Raw genomic sequence first — 25,544 nt, 5'->3', positions numbered from 1 at the left:
CCGCGCGGCGGCGGTCGGGAGCGGGCGGGCGCTGTGACGTGGCGCCCCGGGGTTGCCATGGCGCCGTGAGGGGCCGCCATAGCCACGGCCATGGCGCCGCCCGCGCCGCCCCCCTCTCGCGTCTTCGCCGAGCTCGACCTGGCCCCGTCCCCGGCCTCGGAGGCACGCGTGGAGCCTGCGGCGCTGCCCGGGCGGGAGGTGCATGTGAGCGGCAGCGCGGAGCTGAGCGCCCGCCCGGACCGGGCGCGGGTGTCGCTGCGGCTCGGCAGCCGCAAGGAGGCGGCCGTGGCGGCGCGGAGCAGCGTGTCCCGCCGGCTGCAGTACATCGCTCATACCGCCCGCCTGCACGGCATCCCGGTGAGCTCCGCCGCCCGGGGCCCGCTGAGGCGCCGGGGCGTCCCCAGGGGGAAGGCGGGGGGGGGCAGCAGGTGGGGCAGTTCCCGGTTCCCGGGGCCGTTCCCGGTCCCGTTCCCGGTCCCGCTCGGCAGCCGGCGGGGTGCGGTGCCATCCCGCCGGAGCCGGCCTGAGGAGAGGTGCCCGCGGAGGGCCTTGGTGCCGGAGGGAAGCGGGGGAGTGATGGGTTTGGAGCTCTCGGAGCCTCGGGAACCGCTGGGAAAGCCTGCCTGTCTTTGGAAGGCTGCAGCCATGCCAGCCCCAGGAGAAAAGGTGGAATGTCGCTACCCGGGCTTTCCAAGAGGTTGCTTGTTAAGCATGTGAAAGGCGTCCTGCTTCGACTCCCACGGTGGTGGAATCGCCGTCCCTGGAGGCGTTTAAGGAAAGGCTGGACGTGGGTCTCAGTGCCATGGTCTATTGACATGGTGGTGTTCAGTCTAAGGGTGCACTCTATGATACCAGAGGCCTTTTCCAACCTAATTATGTTATTTGTTGGTGTAATACAGCATTCGCCCGTGCAGGCGGGTGAAACTGATAAAGTAGTACACAGCAGCATAACCTGTACCTGTGTGTGTCAGAGTAACTGTGATGACCAGAGCTTAGTAGCAAATACATACAGAGCTCTTTCCTCTCCCTCTTTCTTGTTCTACTTACGTAGAGAGGTTTTGAAAAACATGGGATATGATCAAGATAGCTGAAGTGACAGAAACCCCTTGTGGACCCAGAAAGTTCCTTTACCACAATGACTATTTTAGCCTCTGAAAGCAGTTTTGCAACAATGAAAAAAAGCATAGACTTACCTTTAAAGCTCTGTCCAAACAGTAAATGCTCCATAAGGGTGATATTTGTCCTAACAATCGGGCTGATGATGTTTTTGGACTTCACAAAAGAGTTTTGGACAGTGTTCCACACATAGGGCTCTTAAAAACAGAAAAAAAAAATTGGTCTTTTATGGAATAAGCAGTTCTTTTCAAAAGTTACTTGTTATTTATATTCCCTAGAAGGTTTGTGCCTTTTGAGTGTATTCGCAGTTAAGCTGGGGGGAAAGGGAGATGATCAGGTTTGCTATAAACACTAGATTATTCAATGGAGTAGAAAGGAATTGCAGAAGGGTTTCCTGATACTGCGTGATGGTACAGTGCAAGTCAGAGTTAGTTAATGCAAAGTAGGAGAGTCAGTTACTCAGCCTAAACACTGATGTGCCACAGTGAAATTGCATGCCCACATTTCAGATGCTGCATGCATTTGAAGATAAGTACTGGCACCAGCTTTCATTCCCAAACAAAATAGGATTCTGTGGGGTTTTTTTTGAACTGTTTTATGCTGTCACTGTAGCATCTATACAAATTGTTCAGGAATAAAGAAGGCAGTAAAGAAGACCACTTCGCCCCTGCAAAAGCTCATATTGCAGCTCTGGGACGAGACAACAAGGGGATATGGAGGCTGCATTGGGCTAGGTGATGTTCATGCCTGGGTGCATGTCTGTCACAGGCAGCATTTGTCATGGGTTCCATTGCCATCGGGATGACTTCTTCAGCCAAAACTGGTGCATTTTTGTAAGGGATTACAGGTTAAATGCCTTCAGTGTCTATTGAGTGAGTTAATAGGAGTTTAAACTGGTGAATTTTAAGAGGAATGGGAGAAGACAATGCAATTCAGTATGCATTCATTCCTATTAGTAGAGAAAATGTCAACCTTTGTACTCACCACCATGGTGAGCTATCAGATTATGGGACATTTTTGTCCTGAGTGTAATTAAATATATGTTCTTCAGAGCATGGCTGTATTAGAAAAGATAGTTGCAGATATTTACCCCACAGTGAATCCGAACAACTGAATTCCAGTTTTGGCTTGATACTGATTGAATTGGGACAGCAAGGAGCATCCAGCATGTAGTGGCTGGCACACAACAAGAGTAGGCAGGGTGTTAAATCGGTGAGTGTGCTTTAGAGGGGCTGTGTGCACCACTACAGGCTAGAAAAAAGGATTGCAAACTGAAGTACAACTTGGACAAACAAATTACTTCATTTGGGTTTATAACAGGTTCAGAAAAGTAGTGTGAGCAGGCAAGCAGGGTGGAGAGTAGGCTGTTTTTACAATGTGAGAGTATTCAGTGTCTTATTATAGTTACAATAATTTCACAGTAATCTTTTTCGAAGATGCTGTGTGTTGGAGAATGGAAATGTTCTTTCCACTTAGTTGAGAGACTGTGAAATGCTGCTTGAGTTGTGGGTTTCTCAGTGTTAGCAAAGTGTTAGCTCTAGGGAACTCTGAGAAAAACAACATGAAGTTATTTTTTTTTCAGAGTAGTTCCCCACGGTATAATTTTTAGTGCTTTGTTTCATCCAGTTTTAAATCACTCTACTGCTGGAGCTTTTATTGGCCTTGCAGCTTTTCCACTAACAACTCTCACTGCTGGCAATTTGTTCTTAACTGCGTTTGCTAACTTCACTTGCGGCTAATACCATTCTAGACAACTGTAAAATTAATGTCTCTTCACAGTCTCCATATGGTTCTAGTTGTTGCAAGCTTATCTAAGGCCTCTTTAGAAATCATCTAACTATGCTATATATTTATTTTAATTAATCCACAGAACAATTTTCTTAACCCTATTGTTGCTATAGTAGGAAGTCTGTGAGATGGGAAGTGCATAACCTTTGCAGCAGCAGGAGCTTGCATTAGCAGCTTCTCAGGAGGCCTGGGGGCAGCACCTGATTTCCATATACATTTACACAGAATTTTAATCAGAAATAGATGCACATAGTGGCATTTATTTATAGAGTGCTGTAAGTATATGCAGCACTTCAGAGCACAGAATGTGGTTTCCCCATTGATTTTACTTTCCCTGCAGCCTTCAAAGCCATCTCCCTTAATCAGCCCAGCTGCTCAAAAGTAACATTTTCTTCTCTTTCTCTAGAAGCAAACAGATTTTATATTTGCCAGCTATGATTTATTTGAGAAATGGTGTGGAGATGACACTTGTTTTCTTTAATGGTGATATCTAACTGTTGGCATTGGCACCATGTTTAAAATAACAGTGATAATATTTGTTGTACCTGTCAGTGTTGTAGAACAAAACAAACCATCTAGCAAAATATATCTGGTAGGCTCTGGGTTAGAGATTGTCTGAACTGGGATACCTCCCTTGGATTTATGTTCAATATTCTTCATATTTCAAAACTTATTCAGGAGTCACAGTTATGGATGCACATCCATACAGTCAGTTAAAAAAGGTTTTAAAGTTTGCTGACTTAGTTGCAAAATCTCCCAATGACAATGTATCTCTGACTGAAGGTAAAAACCTGTGTAAGGCATCGCCTTTTTTATGTTACTACATATTTAAAGAAATATCTCTAGAGTACCCTGCATTTGCTGAGTACAAATCTACTTTTTGTCTTTCTTGTAATAACTGTTACATATACTTCTGTTATTTCTTCTTTAAGCAGCAGAAACTTTTTCACCATGGGGTTTTGGGTTGTCGCTCTGTCATCTCATGCCAAATAGACCACACAGGGTGTGGGGATGAGAGGCTGGAGCACAGCTACCCAATCCCAGAAGGTGCTCACCATCCTTAACTATCTGGAGACGCTGTGGATGACTGTCAGGAGACAGGAGCGTACATCAAGGCTCTCATTAACCATTTCCATAGTGCCAAGAACAAAAATGCCGTGATCACATGGAAGAAGCTAACTCTTGATTGTTCAGATATCTTTCTTTTTTGATAATGTAAGGTTATACTGGATATATCAGTTCAAATGTACAAGTGGATTTTAAGAGACATTTTCAAGTGTCTCCAGATATTTTTTATTTACAGTTACACATATCAGCATACATTACCCAACGGGCATTAGCATACATTCCAAACTATAAACGTTTTCCCTTGCTCAGGCTTGGCTTGTGTGTCATAAAATGGTCTCATAGTTTTGTTAAGTCATTAGCCAGGAGCAGAACACAATTTTATGTGCAGATGGGCTGTTCTCTTAGTGTGTTGTTGCATACTTGTCTCCTTGAAGTATGCTTTTGCTAACTTACCCATTTGGTTTTTTTTCTTGTTCTCTTCTGGGGAAAAGAGCAGTCATTCCTATAACCAGACAATGTCATGAGGGTGGACACAATGGTCCTGGGACTAAGACATTGTTCAGAAGTAGCAGATAGGAGTGACTGTAAAAGGTTAGGTTCAGTTGAAAAGAGTGAAAATATAAAGCAAAGCAATTTCTAGACTTGATATGCTCAATGGGATATCGTTTATCTTTTTCATTTTTATTTTAGAGCGCCTGAAGCAGTGATGTGATGCCACATAAAAAATTGGCTTTATGAGCAGAATTCACTAGTATGATTCTGTTAAGAGTTGTTCAGTGGCTTCTGGGGTGATTGAAATACCAATATTGTTATATTGGTTTAATTATTTTTTGTGATTCTTGGCCCACAGATTTAGAAAATAGAGAAAGTTATTCCAGGTGTCCAGAATACCTGAAGTGCAGCTTTCCCTAAGTCACAGTGAAAAGTATTTCTTCTGGGGCTATTGCAATCAAATGGGTATTTCCTCAGCCAAAATATTAATAGTAGACATAAACAGTAGGGAAGAAAAATTTTTGCTTTTGAAGTAGTCTCAGTCTTGATTCCAATTTAAAATTCTCTTGTCTCCTACCTGTCTTTTCCATATCTTTGTGTGAACACAGTCACAAACAGAAGCAAAGTATCTAACAGAAAATGTATCACAGAAGGCCACCTTGTTATGACTTCAGCAATTATTTCATCCATTTATCTTCAGTAGCACATACTGCTACTGTCACATTTGGTGGGATTAAAATTAGCTGTGAAGGAAATTTTGTAATACACGGTGCAAAATGGTCTTTCACTCCATAATATTGATCTTGCCATAGCACTTGATGCCACGGGATGGCAGTGTCCTTAAATACACAGGAACCTTGGGAGGGCACAGCCAAATTCCAAGGCTTGGATCTGCTCAGCAGGAAAGAGAACCTGTTTTTAAAAAGGATTAAGGAGAGGGGACAGGGGAAAACAAATGCATTTTTTCTGTGTTTACAGTTGTGTTACAGCACAGCTATTTCTGTAAGATACAAGTTGTAGTAGTTTGTTTTTTCTGTGTGGTAATTTCTGTAAGATATGTGAAACCTCTGGGGAAAAATATTTCTTGGCAATTGTAATTGAATTCCAACATAAATAGTAAGATTTACCCCATCCTGTAAATTAAATGAGCTGTTGGTGCTAGACTGTCTTGATCACTCTAGCAAACCCCAGCCAGCCACATAAAAGAAAAAATACAGCTTTTATGGACTACTGGCCCTTGCTAATCCTTGCCCTTACTAGAAGAGACTTTCTGAAAATATCTAAAAATAGGACTGTTGTGCTTAAATTTGAACACTACCAATCAATCATTATACAAATTTTGAAATTTCAGTTTTTTGTAGACTTTTATTCGTAATATGACCATATTATATGGTAATAAAACCATATAATATTTTAAAAGGAAAACGCTTCTCATAGTTAATATCATTTGCATAAACTTATGCATGCATGCATGCTACATGATAAACTTGAAGACTTGAGCGTCTGTAGGAAATACTCTGACACAAAGCATCGTGAATGTCAACATTGAAGAAAATATTTCCTATGCAAATAAATCTAGTAAACAAAACTTCTTTAGTAACTGGAAGGCTGGGTATTTGCTCTACTACACTTCATAGGTGTTACATGCAAAGCTGCAATTAAGCTGTAGGCTGTACTTTTTTTGCTATGTTAGAGTAATTTCACAATAAATTGTTCAAACTGTTCACTGCAGAGCAAAGTGGGTGAAAGATATGCGACTGTTAGACCAGTAGCAAGCTGGTCAAATATTCACATGTACCTGCCATTATTCTGTATCTTCTTGAGTCCAGTACCTTATTTATGTGTCCTACAGGATTTCCTAATGCTCTGTGCAGCCATTATGTTGACCAGTGTAGCTGCTGTTGATGCCGAGGCATCACTGGTGGAACAGCCTTTTTCAAGGGTTACCATTATGCCAGAATAATTGCTGTTCAATCTTTGTTCATATGACCTTGCTACAAGCTGCTGCTGCTGCTAAAATATCTTAAAATAGGGGCCTAAAAAGCACTTCTCACATACTAACTTTGTAAAAGCAATTGAAGCTTCTAGATTTCTTGTACCAGGTGAATTTACAGTTACATACTAATACACACAGCTTCTACCTAGCAGCTACTTTTATGACCTAATTGTTCTCTTCAAGGGAATAGCAGCAAAATTACATTATAGAGCTACTGTGTAATTGACTTAGAATAATTCAAGCTAGTTTTTAACTGAAGATATTTGCATGGAAAATTCAAAATTTCTGTTTCAAAGTCATAAGTAATATGCCAAAACAGTTCAGCTTTTATAGGACACCATGTACATACAGCAGATGCTTAATTTCTGTCTTTTAAGGTTATATTCCTCTACTTTGTTTTAGGAAGAAAATATGACTGTAACAGAAGATTTTAGTAGAGTAGAAAATACTTACCAAATGGAAGCAGAGGTATGTATTCAACCTAACCAAAAATAAAATTAAAGAATAAGAAGTGTGTCAAGTCTATAAAAATTTGCAGACTGTCTTTTCTTAAACCAAGGAACATAACGGCTGCATAGTCCAAAAAAACTATTTAAGGACTGCAGTTTATAGCAGACTTCAGCTGCAGTCTTCTGTTGTGTGCTGAACTTGTTTTCTTCTCAGATGAATGTGTGCTTTTTAAATGTTACCTGATGCTACAGACTGGCATATTTGGTTCTGGGGCAGTGTGAGCAAACCAACAATTCGGAACTTTCCTTTGCCTGTAGCCCTTCCTGCCCTCTGCTTCTTGCAAGGAGTTGGTGAGTTCAGAAAGCTGCCCCAGTTTACTAACCGTTTTTTTCCCCAGCTCAGCTTTAATATTTTTTTTCCATTATTTTAGCTCCTTGAACTGGGAGCAAATGCAAGATCTGCTTAGGCCACAGTTGCAGAGCACCTGGATTTTGGTCTGTTCTGTACAACTCTGCCATCAGCTTGCTCTAAGTAAAGTAAAGGTAATTGTTTCCTGGGTAATTGGCTCAGAATTTTGTAGGTAAAAAGTGCTCTGTGAAATGCAGATATTATGGGAATAATCCCATTTACTTCAGTGTCTGCTAAGGGAAGTATATATTTGCACATTCATGCCATAGTAGGAAATAAATGCTGTGCTTGAAACATTCACTGAGGGAAATTATGTGTGTTCAGCTAATGTATTTTTTAGACCATAAAACTTTAATCACTACCCAGCAAGTTTAGAGATCCTTACAAAGTAAACCTGGAAGCCTGCAATAAAATGATAGCTGGTTTATAGAGCGGTGGTTTAGAGTCCTCTTAAACAAGTTCAGCCTCCTTAGTTTGCTTGCTTAAAGTCATATTCTTATCTAAATAACACCAATAAATACTGAAATGATTGAGAATTTGGAGAACAAAAGTTGGATTTTAAAATGAGTCTTAAGATACTTAAATGGTGTGCATTCATGTTCTAAATGACTTCAGCCTCATCATGGAGGCGCATACTACCTTGGGAGCTTAAATCACCATGTTTTTAGATGACCTGTACTTAAAAATTAATAAAACCCTTAATATTAATTATTATATGAATTGTTTAGGCTACAGACAAGCTTAGGCTTACAACTTCAGTCTTAAGTGGCGACTTAACCAATTATCTATCTTCTGCTATTAGTTTTTGTACAGCAAGGATTATATGTGGAAGGCTAATTACTTAGATTTAGTGTTGATTTGTAAGCAGCTTGGACCAGCTGTAATTGCTGTTGCAAAGTGTGGGTTGCCTGGGACCCCAGGGGTTGGAACTGGAAGAATCCATCCACGGTGCTGCTGTTTTGGCTGCCCTGCACGCTGAGGTGGCAGTGTGGCCACTCTTAATGCAGAGATCAGTCTCTCCTTGCTTCTCCCTTTATGTATATCTTTGCTTCATTAGTGCAGCTTCATAAACCAGTGTCCATTGACAAGCACGTTTGCCTACTTTAGCAACATGAATTAATTTAAAACTCACTTCCACTCACTTCACTGTTAGAGTTTGCCATTTTATCTGTGTTATATGTAAAGTCTTGGACATCCTGTTTTACTTCATTCTGTAAACTCTTTACCATTTGTCTCCTGTAAAGAATTTTTAGAAGACTGAAAAATTCCCAGGCGTGTAGCTATTTAAAAGTATAATGAAGAATTCAAGATATTCTTTCAACTGTAAGGAGATAATTTTAATTCATGCTATAACAAAGGAAAATATGCAGAAGAATGAAGTTGTGTATAAGATCACAAAGCTTTATAATATCTTTATCATAATAGTTCATTTATTTCATGACGTTCTCATGGGAGGAAGATTATGTTGGTTTTGTGCATTTCTTAATATGCTTGCCTCCTTATAAACCATAACTTCTTGTCATTTGCAGCCTTTTCCAAATCTAGGAATGTCTCTAATAGTTTTACATAGCTTCATGTTACTTTTTAACCTTAATAACTGAAAAAGTTAAAACATTTATTTGCATTTTAATGTTGAAGTATTCTCTGTTATTGTAAGTGGAATGTATTAGATGTAGCTCTAAATGAAAATTTTGATTTTTATTTTTTTTAGGAGGGGGAAGCAGCAAAATCAGCTTTGTTTTCTACTTCTGAGGGTACCTGATCAAGTGCTTTTTTTTTAACAGTAAAGTTCCTGAGTGCCCAAAAGTGCCCCAGTCTGAGCAATTTATTTCCTGCTTAAGACCCATAGTTCTTTTGTTTCATCACTTTTTTTGTTTCATCCCCTAGAAGGAACAAATCTTGTAAATGCTGATGGCAATCTGGAAAACACTATGACAGTCCTCATAGTGAGACTTTCTACAAAATACAGCTATGACAGTTTCCTGGCAAAACATCACAGGGGGATGTGTGCTTTTTATATGTATGGCAAGAACTGCCACTGAAGAAAAAACTGTAGGTGTAGCCTCATGTTCAGTCTCTGTTCAATTGACACTGCACCTTTCAGAGCCACTGAACCGGTGCAAGGATCCAAGCCAGGATAAGGTTCAGGTACTACACCAAAAGGCTGTCAAGGGTAACAAGATGGGAGCATTAATTACTTTTTACCTTACTATGCATATGAAGTAGGTCCCTCCTCCCTCACTGAGAGACTCAGCTTCCTTGAATTATCTCATTGTGCACAAGGTAAATAAATCTCTGGTATGCACACAGGAAGCTGCTGCAGTGCTGCTGACATGCTGTAACTGGGATTTCTGTGTCATATCCCTTCACTGTGGTAGAGTGATGCATAGACTGCAGCAGCCATGGGGGCAACTGTACGTCCCACGTGTTGGCAGTAGAATTTTCTTAACTGCAGGTTTTTTCTTCCACTCCTGTGGAAGCTGTATTAATATGCAAAAAGAAGGGAGTTGGGGATAAGAGAGAAGGTGAACCTGACTCATGGTGGGAGCATGGTACTGGAAGTGAAGATGAGGTTTTAGGTTTTTTTTTAAAAAAGTTAGGGATCCAGGATTTGTGGTTCCTGAGTGTTGTATCAGCTCAGTGTCATTGCTTCAATCCTGGCAGCTGTGCTTTGTTGCAGAGAAGAGCTGGCTTCTGCCTGGCAAGTTGCTGCCTGGCTGGACTTTCCACCAGGAAAACTGTTGGGCTCTGGATCCAGGGGCGATAGTGATTGCTGCTTCATAGCATTTGGGAAGGACCTGAATTCCTAGTGCATCTTCATTTAATGCTTCTTACAGCCGGAGGCTGTTGGGTGTTTAAATTGTTTTTAATCCAAGTCTGAAGTGCCCAGTTCCCTCTCAGCACTGCAGTGATTCTGTTCAGACAACGCAGGATTTGGAGCCCACTGCAAGCTGAACTGGGCTCAGTCTAGCTTAATCTCATAGCTGAGGTTTATTTAATCTAATGCTTGGAATTAAAATGTATTTTTCCTTCATGCACAGTGTTTTCCACATCATTTTGTATGAGCTTCTGCATAATTAACATCTAGCAATCTGAGAAGGGACGAACCAGGATGCATCTAGTCATGTGCACCAGAGCACATTCATTCTTCAGATTGTCTGCATACCAAGAATTCTGCATTTCCTCAGGAAGGGATTTCTTAATCCTCAGTTTTAAGCTGTTTAAGAACTTCTTTCCATTGCAAACATAATGCTAGTCTCTAGGGCTATATAGAAGTCTTATAAGTTCATAAATGTTGGAGTTGTATATGGCACTAGTGTGTTTAGTTACCTTGTAGATGTCTGGCCTTACACTGATTTAAATAAAAGTGTTGAGTCATAGTGGAAAACGAAAATATTACTCATGTGATGTCTGTTCACTCACTCCCAGGTCTGTATCATATTCAGTGATTTTGGAAAAATGCAGAATGTTTGCAATCTACTCATTGAAAAGTTAGGAACCTCTGTTACCATCAATCCACCTCATTTCTACCATACACCAGAAGCCATAGACACACTTCGGTAAGTTCTCTCACATGCCAGAAGTCTTACACCCTCAGTTAATATGAATACATAATTTATGCTGTTTGCAATGGGAGCAAGTAGTTTCCTTCACACCTATGAATGTTTATGTTAGAGAGTTCAGTATTTAATATAACTTATAAGTTAATGTTGTTCAGCCTAGAAGATAGAATTTGTTCTTGTACCTGTGCAAAAGCAGAATGTAATAAAAGTTATTTTCCTGCTGATTTCCACTGGAGTATAATCTGCTGTGAATCTTAAGTCAACAGAATTTGTCTTTGATTATATGATCATGTGTAGATTTCATTTGTATTCATTCATGAGGGTGCAAGTGTGTTGCCAGGTGTTGATAATTTCAAGTACCTGTGCCAGTTCCCGTTACTGTTAGCTGACATGATCTAGAAAGAACCATGTGTGGCACTTCTCAGCATCAAAATAATGTGTCCTGACGCTCACAATCTTGATCTGTTTTAAGCATTGACTATTCAGTCCAGGCTTCTCTCACTAAATGGGAGGGAGAGAAGGAAGTTTAGTCTTGGTTGGGGTTTTGCCTCTTGTAAGAAAGAACTGCCTGGTCCAAGCAGCAAGCTTAATTAGCTGCTGTTAAAGGTTCCAGAGGTGCCAAAAGTGAATGTCAGAGGTATCTACAGGAGATCAGGAAATATGGCCAGTGACGTTAAGCAGGTGCTAATATACCTTGAAGCTGAGCCACCGAAATGCCTGGAGCAAGGGTTGAACTCTTGCTCGACTCAGCGTGGATGCCTGCAGCATGCAGGTGTTAGAAATGCTTGATCTCATCAGAATTAGTGAGGATGCTGACTTTTCCTCCACGCACTGTCCCCTCAATTCCCAAGCTGTGGCTCAGAAGCTGGGGGAAGATGATGTGCCTTACCATCTCTGTAGTTAAGAAACTTGCAATGCTAAAAACAAAAGGCTTGGCAGGCGCGCTGTACATCAGTTGAACCTGCTTGTTATTGTGCTGCTGCTTCCACCTCTCAGCCGCCAAGTGTGTGTCACTGCCGTGGGAAACACACGCCGGAAGGCCCAGGAAGTCTGTCAGCTGTTTGGCCAGGCCTTGGGAAAGCCTTTATTGATAAAAGAAGAGGAAACAAAAGAATGGGGAGGCCACATAGACAGTCACCTGTCACACTCTGCTGATTCACAGACTCTGCAAGAAAGAATCCAAAATGCTACTGCTTATGCATCTTGTAGAGTGTTTGCTGCATTTGAGATAAAGGGAAAAGAAAACAGAAGAAGCAAATTGCCCTAGAAACCTTCAAATCCTACACATCTTAATAAAATCTTTATCCTTACTTGTGATTTTTGATGTTTTTAATTCACTCTTGTGGTAAGTCTGTCCTCTAAAATTAAGGTTACAGTTAATTCTGAAAGTACAGTTCACAACTGCTTTTTTTTTTCCTGGCCCCTGTAAAACAGCAAGATATTTGATGTGCCAAACATTTGGCACACCTGGCTGAAACTGTGCTATATCTGAAACTGTGTTTACCTTTCCTCCCAAAACTGGAAGGAAATTAATCCCCATTGCAGAGTCGTGACAATCTGAACAGGCATTGTGTTCACCTCTGACAAAAGTGAGTGTCCAACATAAAACCTGCTTAGGAATGTTTTATTTCATCATAGGAAAAAAATATACATTTTATCCTGGTGTCTGTTTGCTCAGTTTTAAAAAGGACATCTGTTATCTGGATGTACATTACATGTACAGACACTGAAGTACTCAGTCATGAGGGTAGAGTTTTTTCAACCATGGCTGCATAATGTATTTTGATCCATCATATCCACTGAAGTAGGTTTCCATATCAGGGTGATACACCTGAAAAATAAATATTTCAAGTTGAAGAAGCATTAGAATTGGCAATAAATATAAACTGATACTTAAATGAAGTAGACTACATTGTTTGAAAACTCCTGATGAGTCTTTAATGTACATAGAGATACTTTCAATGACATTTTCTGTGTACCATAACTGAATTTCTGTCATCAGAATAGCAATTCTATCCAAGTACTTTACAAATGTTGAACAGATCTCCTGAGATGTTACAAACTAGATTTACACCAGCATCAATGTTTAAAATCAGCGCTGTTTCTTACTGAAGTAGTTCCCACTTGTGTTGCTCCAACTTATGAACCTCTAACACTTGTTAGAGGTATTTGGTATTTCTTTTAGCTGGATCAGTTATCTAATCCAATGAGGCAGCAAGAACAGTAAAGAAGCTGTGGGGGAAATGGTGAAGACAGACCCAGGAGATGACCCTAGGTCCAATATGAAGATGCAAACCCACCAAGGACAATCCAAGCCTTGTCTTGGTGCAGGAAGCCCACAGTGAGTGGCTCAGAACTGTCAGCTGGAAAAGGGTCGTGACAAGTCGAAGCATTTTCTGATCTCTCAACTCTTCAAGAAATTACTGTGCCTGTTAGGCTATGAAAAGGCTGAGTAAGGGCAATCCACAGACCTTTTGAACTGGAGGCATGACTCACCATCTGTTAATAATCTCAGCTAGACAACTTTGAAATACCTGGTTTTGTGAGCTTGTTACCAGTAGTTTCTCCAATAATCTGCGTGGAGAATTAACCTGCCACGTGGGCAAATAAAGCAATTTGATACCTTAAAAGCTAATTCCACAAGGTAAATATTTAAGATTAAGTATCTGTTTCTCCTGATGGAATATAAAGGAAACTGAAGGTAGCCAGCTAACTGGCATAGTGGAAGGTGCATTTTTTAGACAGCGTGGGCAGAATCCAGTTTTAAATGTTTATGATACTCATCTGGAACGGCATAGTTTCTGCTCCTAAATTCAGGCACGTTGGCATATTCTATATGACAATTGGTGGCTAAACCAGAATGGACTGAACTAAGACTTCTCCTGAATAAAAGAGGTGATTGTGTCACACTGTGGTTGAGACGGGTCCTTTATGTGCAGTAGCACAGTTTTGAGAGAGAGCATGGAGAGCCTTCAGGCCAGGCTGACTTACACAATTCCTTTGGGAGGTTTTCCCAAAAGGCAGAGGAACGTGCCAATTTTTAATCTGCCCTGTTTGACTAGACCAAGTGTCTCCTGTTAGGTGAATGGTTCATCTACTTGCTGTTTTTTTTAAATACAGACCCTGCCACTGTCCACAGAGAAGGCATCCACAACAGCATAGGGTTCCCTTGCAAAAAGCCACCTGTATGTGGCATGCATGCCTGAAGGCTGTTTTCTGGCTCAGAGTCTCAGACTAGTCTAAAAATCAGGTGTGCCTTGCATAAGCCAGGAATCAAAAGCTACTTCAACCCTGATACACAAAACAGAATTTTGGCTCCCGAAGAACTTTGCAGATAAGAAAGAAGACATTCTTCAGTCTGGGCAGCAGCTGAGCAGGAGCTGTTTGAAATGGAGATTTTTCAGAGTAGAATTGAGAAACTAACATACTTTACTAGATCCCCAGAATATATATAATGGAAATCAAGTTGCCAAAACACTTACAAACCTCAGCAATTGGATACTTCAAAGTGGGTACTACCTGAGTTTGGTCATTTTTCAGCTTCAAAAACCCATGCTTGAAAGTACAGCAGTAATTTGTTTATCTGCTTTCTCTGTTAGTTTTCACTAACTTTGCATCCTAGCTGGTATCTATTAAGCCAAAGGTCAGCCAACTTTTAAACATACAGGATAACAATCAAGTTGCAGTTGAATAAAAATAAATACTACCTCTAATCCCATAATAACTGTTATCTCTTCCTCAGAAACATAAGCTGTAGATTTGCCAAATCCATTTGCTTTGTTAATTAGAATTCGATAGTGAGGAGTATCTTTTAGATCCTGTAAAAATAGAAAGAAAATAAATAGCCTAAAAGAGAGATGATGACTAAAGATTACATATTATAATCAGTTAACTTTCAGTGGGCTTACAGAACCTAAATCCCCTTGAGATACATGTGTATATATATATGTGTGTGTGTGTGTATATATACAGCCAGTTCATTTTTGATTTTACCAATGTCAGAATTAAATATAAAGCAATCAGAACTGCAACACACAAAGTTCTTGGGATATCTGAAACATTTTTTAAGAATCAAGAGTTTAATTAACCTTTTTTTCCCACAGACCTTGCAAGAAACAAGATTTACAATATCCTTGCTTTTTTGTACATAGGCCCAATGACGATCTGCTAACACCCTTTTTCCTTCACAAGTCACAGCTAAACTCCAAGAGAGGAAGAGACAAGTTCAGAACATAATGCCACCTCCAACAACCATGGTCCCTGGAAAGAGCTAAGGCAACTTCTATGTGTATATATACATGAATCTTCCAACAAAGAAGTGCCTATGAAAACAAATCCTGGGCCAGGGAATATGGGCCATGATATTCGCTGCTATCCATAAACATTCCTGCCCAAAGTAACCCACAATCTAAACACAAAAAAGGGATTGATGAATACAGATGGAGTTTATGAAGCAATCAGTATCAATCAATGAACAGGCAGTGGCCTCTGCTCAGTGATTTCATAAAGATCTGGAAGTCAGAGGAAGGCAAGGAAAACCTGGCTGATATTTTGAGGGATTTACAAAGGACCAGGCTCAGTAAGCTGAAGCCTAAAGATCAGAAGGCATTTTGCAAAGTGCTTATGACATGATAGGCAAAGGCAATTAAACCTCAAAACCAGCAAAAGACGCTTAAACCTCTTGTCATCACTCTTGAAATTAAAACAATAAAGATGAACACAAGGCTGGGACAGCAGAACAATGCAAGGTACATAAAAAGAATCAATGTCTGCTAAGAAATTCTTGGGGGTTCAGCTGGTGATAACACTACTGAGGGGAGAAAAGAAAGCAAGGATGCAGCTGTTTTAGAAGCCAAAGATGAGGGACAGTTGGATAAAACTACATCAGGGAAGGAACCAAACACACAAAATGTGACTGAATGTCAGTTCCCAGCTGAACATGAATTTTCTGCTATAGGTGGAGATTTTCATGTTTTCCTCATTTTCAGTCTTCTGACTTAATACTTAGTGTCTTCCTGCCACTTAAGCAGCATGTCAGTGGCATGCAGAGTATGAAGCACTGCATTACCAGATTAGCACTGTCAACAAAGATTTAGCATCTGATTTTCAAATACAAGGACTTAAGCAAGAGAAATTCAAAGGCTTTAAGAATTCTAACAAAAATGTGTTTCTAAATAGATTTACACTCCAAGTAACCAGATCCTCAAAAACATTGCTTTTTCGCTGAAACTTAATTAAACACAGAGGATTGCTTGCATTTCTTAAGTGCAGTGAAGATGCCACCAATTATGGATGGCATCAGATAAAGGACTTAACAGCTTCTCAAATTTAGTGACACAGCAGGAGAAATCCATTCAGACAACATAGGTTGACACTAGTACTTCAAATATAACACTGTGTTTAAAAAGTGAGTAGTTTTAATTTGAGATGTGTCCACTACAGCCCTGACCAGCAAAGCTTAGCCACTCAGTGGTGTAAAAGCCAAGCTATACTGGGACCACAGTGCAGAAGCAGCAAAGGTACCACTCAGCTGCACAGGTGATGCAGAACTCTGGAGTATTTCCCACTAGGATGGCAGGAAGTTGGTCTGTAACAGAGTTTCTGAGGGTGTTTTAACCTCAGTTATTCTGTGTATATATTAATAAAGCAAGAGTTTAGTACATTCAGACCTGTTTCACTGGAGGATATCTGGGTTGTAGTTGTTCTTCTGGAGTGTTAGCTTTTACATCCCATCCAACAATGACACCTGAGTAGCCAAATCTGTGAATTACTACCTGGCCCACACAGAACTTAATATATTCGGGCTTTGGACTGTGAACATGAGCTGATTCTAATTTAACAAAGAAAGAGACTTAGCAAGGAGAAAAGTTTGATCAGTTATATTAAGCATTTTAACAGAAATTATACTGACTTCTACCTGAAGAGAACTGATAATTAGATTAATAGGGGAATTAAAGAAGAACAGTTGCTTTGGTTTTTTTCCCCCAGAATATTGATTACTATATTTTACAAAGGAACATCCACTAAGAAATTTTTCTGTTTTCATGCATTTGATATTACATAGGGATCTTAACAGAGTTTTAGAAAGCATTAACACGTATGTGCATTGACAGTTACTTAAGCCTTACATACACTATTTTACAGTGCTTACATGTGGTAACCTATTGTGACATTATTTTTGCTAGTTTAAGTCACAGAATTCTTCTATTCAGTCTGGTTAGGAACTTTTTTCCAGGAACAAAGTGGTCAGCTATTTCTTTTTCCTTCCTTCAGAATACATACACTGATGTATTCAGTAAAATACATACATATAGTTACATCATATTGATACTATTACACAACACAGGGAAGAGGCCTTGGATTTTATGTTTACTGTTTTGTTTACTGAATATTATCAATCATGTTTAGAGAGATGAAAAAAGGAAAACAGTCTGCCATTTACAAATTAAGTAAAGAAATCCACTATAGGAGCCTTATAGACAACATCATAAGTAAATTATGAAAGGATTGCAAAAACTTCAATACCTGCAAGATAAGAATGGGGTTTTGCTTCATTGGCACCACTTTTAGCTTTGTTCTCTCCATAGTACCAATTCCTAAAATGTAAAATTAATAACTCAACATACAAACAAGTTCTTTAGAAGCTGAGTTTTAATAATAATCAGAAGGTTAATTATCCTAAGTGGGATACTGCAAAGCCTTTGATACAAAATTCTCTACAGTTTGAAGCCTGCATGAGTTTTAAGGAATATACAAGAAAAAGGAATTTGTTCCAACAGGAAAAAAAGAGAATGAATCTAATTTCTTTGAATATGTTACTCTACAGTTGCATTAGAATTTTTATATCAGAGGAAACCCACTGATTTTATAGAGGTGAGCAAACACTGCTCTGCATTCTTACAGTGTGATTCTTCAGTATCTTTTGTAAAGTCTTTTAAAATTGATTTATACTGGTATGGACAAGGTGTCTGGCGATGAGTCCCTGCCTAAGGCTGCAGTAGGTGTAGCTTTTCCTTCTGCACTAGACTGAATTTCATCTGAGTGTAAAAGGTTGGCAGTAGGAGACGGACATGTTTAGAAAGGGGAAATGGCTAACAGTTTTCATTGCTATAGTGATAAAGAGAAATTGTAAAAAAACAATGAGAATATGGAACATTTCCTTCTGCTGGCAATGTAGCAGCAGCCGTCTATGAACAGAGGAGTTTGGGTAACATTCTGCGTCCATACTAGCCAGCAAACCATTAGTGCCAAAGAACTACAGGTTGTCCTAGTCTCCTTCCTCTTTGATGGTGCCTTTCAGTCTTACTCCCTTCACCCTGCCTGGAGGAAAGTGAGAGCAGGTTCCTGCGCAAACAATGTTTTTACAAAAGTTTGGTTTAGCTCAAATATGTAGAAAGACTTAAGGCTGACAAGTACCTCTTAACAGAAAGAGCAATTGGCAAAGTTAAAACAGCAGCTAATATAGAAGGTCTCAAATGACATTATTTCTAGGACAACCAATTCTTTATAAAATATTCAGAAGACACAGACAATATACTATACGCAAACTATATACAAATAATCCAACTATATACCAATAATCAATGGATCATTTGATCTTTGCATGCTTTATTTTAGATATGCATGGAGCTTTCCACGAAGTTGAGAAGCAATTTATGGTGAACCTTAGAAGAGCACAGGTTTTGATTCCATTCATAGGCCATTCCCCTAGCTTTTGCTGGAAACAAAACTAAGTCAGGATCTTCCACAGTTCAGAGGACCTGCCACCTTTGATTATTGTACATGGATCAAGAATAAAGGACCTTTGAAGGTCCATACAAAGTAAAACCTTTGGAGTATTTCTACTGTACATGAATTAAATCTCACAAATAAGCCCATCAACAAACCGAAAGAAGTCCACGAAGTCTTCTTAAATTAAAATGGTGTGTATGTATGAATGGATAGAATTTTACTTTTTTAGACCAATCGTTGTTACATGACCAATAATCAAAATTTCACTACTTCTTAACCCGCAGATTTTCTGTCTGTGATTCCCAATTCAGATTTTTTTGAAATACAATATCGAGCATAAGATATCCATCCACTGCTAAAGCATCTGATCCTACAAACGTAGTTGCTTACAGTCATTAATTTGGCTAATTGTTCTGCCTTCAGAATCAGACAAATTTTGATGATAACATGTACAGAATTACTGGCATGAGTTATGTTTAGTTTCACATTGAGTTCAGTTTTGATGTTTGTGTAGAAAGTTCCAGATCAGTCTGAGAAGCAAATGAGAGATATTTCCTCTTTGTCACTTACTTCCCCCACAGCACACCTTCCTGCTCAGAGCAGACCATGGCTGAAATCTCCTAGGTGCAGACAGTAACACCCTACCTTGTCTTTGAGAGCCACAGCTTTAAGCCATCTGCCCACACATCCAGACTCAAGTAAGATCTTGTTGAGATGCTCCAAGAGCCAGTTATCCTTTAGGAGTAAAAATGGTCATCATACTGTTTTTAAAACCTTCTCTAGTATTCTTATATAGGTTTTTAATATTTAAGCTTTGAAGTTTCACTTCTGTAGCAAAGAGAAAGAAAGGGTCAGTGACCATGAACAATTTCTCCTCAAGATTAATATCAACACTGAAAATGAATATTCTTTCAGTCATCACTTGTACCAGAAAACCATATGTAAATTTTGGAAAATACCATTTTTCATTACAAGACTGCTTTCTTCCTGTACTTGGACCATAGGAATTGTTAAATTACATTCAGATTCTGCAGCTTCAACTGTTATTTGAGAATAGAGAGCGTGAGATATTTTTAAAATGGTGTACATAATCAAAATACTATTAAAAAAGCCTACAGGTTTTTGCATAAATCTAAATAATAAGTGGTTGACTCATTCCATGAGGCCTGAAAATTATTTCGCTCTGGCTCTTTATGCATAAGCCAAGCTTAGTTCTCTTTTCATCAGACCAATCTTTTGCTCTTCCTGCTTCATGCACTGGAATTCCACAGATGAACCACACAGCCAGCACACTGCACAGGCCACATGTACAGCTGAGTCTCTCTTTGCATGGTCCATTTCAAGATGCCAGTCTTTGCCAATGGACACCACTATCAAAAATTTGGATCTGATGTAATAGTCTCCACTTTTTATTTGGAGATATGTGTGTGGGATTCTGTCAATACACTGCTTCTTTTAAGTCATAGACAAAATGGCACTCCTTACTTAGATCTTATCATTGTCACTGCCTTAAGTAATGTACTGCAATTGAATTTTGTTGGTTAAGAGTCTGTACTGAGTCATACTATGCAAGAAAATATTTTATAACAGTAAATGTCAAAAGGTGATGGAAAATCAGAACTAACGTTACTTAATCAAACACTTAATTGTCATCTTTTGAAAGGGACATAACCCTTAGTAACATATATTGGAACGTCCCAAAAAAGAATGAGGTTAAGGCACTCATGCAGATTAATAAGATTTTTGTGTGAAGAAATCAACAATTGCTATTTGAATTTTGAAACTAAATACAGTCATATGAAGCAACAAAAATGCCTGAGGTGTGATTAAAATGTTGGTTTTGTATAGGAGTAGCCAATCCACCCACACTTCAGCTTTCCGGGACAAAGTGTCATTGGGGATGAGAAAGAGAACTCTCTTACAAATAACTGCAGTAGGCAAGGGGAGTCTTACAACCTTTCTGTTATTTGCATACGCTCGGCAGAGTCCGTTCCGTACCACTGAGATATGAAATACTGTGCAGGAAGAGCGAAGAGCAGCATGGAAATCTGCAGAGCTGCAGCTGCATTGATGTGAGGCATTCCAACAGGAAGTTTCGGCAACGACACTTCACTGCTCCCTACTCTGAAAAGAGGAAGAGAAAAATTTTAAAAAGAGATAAAATATGTAGCTGTGAGCTTTCCTAGTTGTGTAGAACTTCAGTTTCTTTCAGGTTGCTTTGCTGGTTCACAACATTATGTACAATCTGTACTCAGGCATTTTGGTTACAGCTGGAGCACACTTAATTTAGGCCACTTTAACTGCATTAAATTTCATGGTACTTACAGAAGCTAATAGAAGACTAAAGTACACAAGACAGCAAAAACCTGCTTTTAAGATTTATACAGGCATCTCTTTTGTCTGTAAACAGAAGGGGAAAAAAAGAAAAAAGGAACTGGGAATTTGTATGGTTGTCCAATTTGCAGTAAAAAGCTGCTGTCCATGAACCAAATTTGTTGTGGTGCTTTGTCATCTGATTGAGTGCATTAAACATGTCTGGCATACCAGATTGATGGCCTCAAAAATAATCTGTTTGCATTCAGTGATAATTGCACATCTGACAGAACTAAGGGGTTTTTCTTTCAGGCTGAAGGCACTTACAGCACTGTACCAGGCTGATAATGTGCCACGGTCCCACCACTAGATTAGAAAAGGATTTGACATCACCTCTCATTCCCATAGGCACCTGAACCACCATACCAGTGCATATTCATGGCTCTTCCCTTCTTTCCCAAACCATCAAGATATTCACCTTCACCTGAGGACTGTCTTTACATCTGTGAGGTTTCTTCAAATCAGAACTAGGTCGGGCTGAAATTTGAGACTTGTGTCTTTTACACAGGTGTTCTCAGAGTACCCGGTTTTACTGCAGCATTCACCCACTCTGTTCTCCAGGAGCTGCAACAGCTGCTCCTAATTTATGTAATATGCAAAATAATTTGGGTTACTGTAATATACACAGCATATGTGCACATGGGGAGGTAGATTTATGAAAACTGCCCAACAAAAGCAGTCAAGATCACAAAACAATGCCAAAGGAAGTTCAAAGAATATTATAAGGGATATGGAAACATCTTAATGTGTGATGAAGCCTTACTACAAACTGTATTTTTAACTTCTGCATCATCTGCTTTAGAGCCACCAATAAAGACAAAAAAGTCTCCTAATCGCCTTTTAGACGTTATCAGCAGCTGTAGAGTACTTGTTTAGCCTTGTGTGTTGTGGGGGGAGGAAGAGTCACAGTTCAGCCAAATAGCCACGAGCACGCTGCGAGGCCGGGGGGCTGGACAGGACCCGGGGGTCGCCGCCGCGCTGCCCTCTGCACTTACACAGTAGGGCAGCGCAACTTCTGCCGCTGCGCATCTTCCTCCTGTCTCTAAAATCGGCATTTTGAGCAGCCGCGTCCCCCAGACAGAAAGGATGCGGTAGCATATAGCGAGTTAGCCCGAATCAAAACATTTTTGTGCATGTTTGGAGGCACCCGAACGCCCGCAAGAAGCGCTCTGTGCCTGCAGCCCCCGAGCGGGGACCGAGCCGCAGCAGCCCCGAGCCGGCAGCGCCTCTGCTCCTGTCCCGGCTCCCGGTGAGCGCCGCTCCCGGCCCCTCACCCGGCCCGGCCCGGCTCGGCTCGGCTGCGCGCCCACGGGCGGCAGGTGGGGCCGAACAACAACGCCCTAAAGGAGCCCAGAGAGGCGAGCGCCGAGCCTGAACCCGGGCCAGGCTCTCAGCCGGGTTGGGAAGTTGCCCCCTGCTCTCGGCTTTCCCTCGCACAAAAAGCTATCAGGGCAGAAGGATTTCTTAATCTCAAAACGCAACAAACACCCGCATGGACTTTACAGCCCGACAGTTTTAGAGAGATTAAAATAAAGAAATAAAAAGGTCTAAGTTATTTCTTCAGACTAACTTAAAGAAAGTAACATCTTCAACTTCCTTACCTAGGTATTTTTTTCTGTGAATGCGGATGAACAAGTGGCTTGAACCAGCTCTGAATAGAAGTCCGGTGGTTGTTCTTTCATGTGATGTTTATGCAAAATGTGTCGTCACCCTGTAGCCCAGCCTCATGTCCTGCCTCTCACAACGCTGTTGGTACTTCAGAGAGCTCCTGGTGCGGCCCCTGGCCCGGCATTGGCACAGCTGGATGCCGGCACAGCTGAAGCAGGAGCGCCCTCAGTGGTTTCCATAGCACAGGAACTCCGGGGCTGCCCCTGCTGGGCTGCTGCAGGGGGGTCAAACCCGGCCATGAGCCTCGTCTGTGTCACGCATTGCTGTGGTGTAAATTCAACTGCAACCAGTTTTGCTGATGGCACCCAGATCAGAGTGGGAGCAAACAGGAGGCAGACTCCATCTGCAAATGATCCAGAGAGATTGGAGCAATGGGAACATTATAGACAAGAAGAGAAATTCATCAGTGGCAAACGTTGTGACTTACCAAGAGAAAGGAAATGCTCTAGCCATCACTTCTCACTGAGCACAGCTCTCCAAAGGGCGAGACTCTGAAAAAACCAAAAATGTTACCAAGCCATACCTAGTGAACATGTGGGAACTAAGGGCCCAGGCCTAGGGTGGAATTTTGTTGATGGATTTAAACCTGTGCAACATGACAGGAATGCCCAATTGAAAACTCACATGAATACTAGCCTACACTAGAAATACAAATTCTACCTAAGAAAAATAGTTTTTAAATCATAGAATCATAGAGGGTTTGAGTTAGAAGGGACCTTTTCAAGGGCACCTAATCCACCCCCCCTGAAATAAGCAGAGACACCTTCAGCTAGATCATTTGCCTCGCACAGCCCACCCCAAGGAGAACAGGATGTCCTCGTTGGGGACATCATGGCTGTGTTTGCATCACCAATCCCAGGCTGCAGTAAATTCTGGGACCTACCAGCTCCCTTGAGCAAAACCTCAGGAGCCATGTAAACACCTCATCCTACCTCAGGGAGGCTGAAGGGTTTAGTGTGACTCAAGCAACTTATTACTACCCAAACATTAAGACATATTCTTAACACAAAGTAAACCAAATTGCAAGATGAAGATGCTTCTTTTACAAAACAGGCTACTCCCCACGTGCTTAAGCAGAGATCTTCAGTGCAAGAGCCAGAAAGAAACCAGCCCTGTGTGCTCTGTCATGACACAGGGGTGGGCAAAGAGGCCAAAGCCAGAGGAAAATTACAACTTCATAAATTAGCATGCAAGAAAAAAGAAACAATCCTGACCATAACACAATTTCAGATGATCTGCCCTTTCTTAAGACAATGCTTATGTGAATTTTCTAGTAATTTTTCCTAAACAACTTAACCACTGATTTCCCTTGTAAACTTTATTTATCAGAAGAGTTTAATTGGCACACATTTTACAGCCTCAATCATTTTACAAGCATCAAACAGCATAAATGTTTTGAGTTCCAGATATTTCATCTTTCCCCATGTACTTGTGTATGCAGACTAATTGGTGTCAATGAAGGACAGCAACAGTACAGACTGCACATCTACCCAGCTCCTCATGTTGAGATTTTAGCTGGGTAAAAATAGACAGTGTATTGAGAGGTGATCATTAATTAAGGACTTCTAAGTAGCTCTTTTTTAAAAGTTTTTGACAGCTGAATTCCATTTCTTAGCAGTTCATGGAAGCTTACTCCATCTTCTTTAAGAGTTCAGAGAATTCAAGTTTTGAATAAGGTGCTCAAATTTCAGAAAAATAACCCCACTAGATTTCTCTGCTACAGAATACAAACACAGTAATTCTTTCTAATATTTTAATCAGATTCTAACCAGGTTTGCATTCTAAGTTCTGTCTTTATTATTTTGAATATCCTTGTTCAAAGTCAGATTCCAAGATCTGAGACAAAACACAAATTAACAGCTGAGGTTGCCTGGCTCATGAATGCTAACATTGTTTGAAGTCAGTACCTCTAGGAATAGGCTTCTGCAGAAATTTGATGCTGAATGAGTTTGTTACCTGCCTCTTGCTTCCTCCTTGGTTTTTCGTGGGGTTTGTTTTGTTTTGGTTTTTTCTTTTTGGTTGGTTTTTTTTTTTGTGTGTTTATGTATCTAGCTAAAGTAAAATGAAAGGCCAACAGACCAAGTTTAGGTAAAATCTTTTCATTTCAGAGACAAGAAAAGGAAGCATGAAGGAAGTTTGTATGGCTGTTACCAGAGTAGGAATATCATTCCCAAGTTCTCTACCCTGTCATCCCTTCAGCACTCACACAGATTTCAAAGTATAAGAGAAGATTTCTAAATTCTCACTACAGCCCTTTCAAAAAGTAAATTAAGCCTCTTGCAAAGATTTCTTAGCACAATATTTCTCTGAGCTAGAAAAACAACCAGATGTTTTGGGCTTTGAGTTTCCTGTTAACAGTAGTAAAAGCCACAAAAATTATATTTTGCATTATAATTTGTTTTACAGTAACTCAACTTTATGCTATTTATTCCAGTCACATTGTCCATTGCTTGCTGGCACTTGCCTTATTTTCACATTTGCTTCAACTAGCAACATTGATTAATTTTTAAAGGCATTACACTTTGCTCATTTATCTTTGGAAAAAGTGACAAACATTTTTTGCAAAGCTCATATTGATGGCTAGAGCAGTGAACTGACTTTGGCACAAAAACTTTTCACTTTGAAAGTAAAATGGTGGACTTCAACAACCACACAATTTCCTTTGTTTAGTGAGCATTAAGGTCTGTCCTGCTTAGAGGGGTTAGCCGTGTGGGTGTGACCAAGTTGTTATTCTGTATGGCACACTGCATCGCCTGGACCTGGGCTCAGCAGGAAAAGCCAGGCACCCTTACTGGAAGTTGGCCGCTTTTGCCTCTCCGGCTTCAGCAGGAGGGTGACAGCAAAGGATCCACGGACTCCATCCTGGGATACTTTTCTGGGACACGGTGCTG

General features: G+C 40.4%; 1 protein-coding gene across 2 annotated transcripts; it reads left to right on the top strand.

Moving 5' to 3' along the window:
• Positions 1–65: 65 nt before the first annotated feature.
• IRAK1BP1 (interleukin 1 receptor associated kinase 1 binding protein 1) lies at positions 66–21,605 on the top strand. Of its 2 annotated transcripts, none has more exons than XM_030944820.1 (4): positions 66–357; positions 6,863–6,928; positions 10,748–10,878; positions 20,597–21,605. In XM_030944820.1, exons 1-4 carry the CDS (start codon positions 91–93, stop codon positions 20,796–20,798), a joined length of 666 nt encoding a protein of 221 aa, XP_030800680.1. In that variant the 5' UTR covers positions 66–90; the 3' UTR covers positions 20,799–21,605. The 2 variants fall into 2 exon arrangements, with proteins under 2 accessions (XP_030800680.1, XP_030800679.1); XM_030944819.1 differs by lacking the exon at positions 20,597–21,605 and adding an exon at positions 11,878–14,681.
• The last annotated feature ends 3,939 nt before the right edge of the window (positions 21,606–25,544 follow it).

The sequence above is a fragment of the Camarhynchus parvulus genome, chromosome 3, assembly GCF_901933205.1.
Source record: "Camarhynchus parvulus chromosome 3, STF_HiC, whole genome shotgun sequence".
Lineage (NCBI taxonomy): Eukaryota > Metazoa > Chordata > Aves > Passeriformes > Thraupidae > Camarhynchus > Camarhynchus parvulus.
This window is presented reverse-complemented; position numbering and strand designations above follow the sequence as displayed.

Bases quoted from the DNA above. Each gene is read 5' to 3' on its own strand.
- IRAK1BP1 (XM_030944819.1), top strand. From the start codon at position 91: ATGGCGCCGCCCGCGCCGCCCCCCTCTCGCGTCTTCGCCGAGCTCGAC. The intron at 358-6,862 runs GTGAGCTCCGCC...ACTTTGTTTTAG, and splicing joins CCCGCCTGCACGGCATCCCG to GAAGAAAATATGACTGTAAC. The intron at 6,929-10,747 runs GTATGTATTCAA...ACTCACTCCCAG, and splicing joins CTTACCAAATGGAAGCAGAG to GTCTGTATCATATTCAGTGA.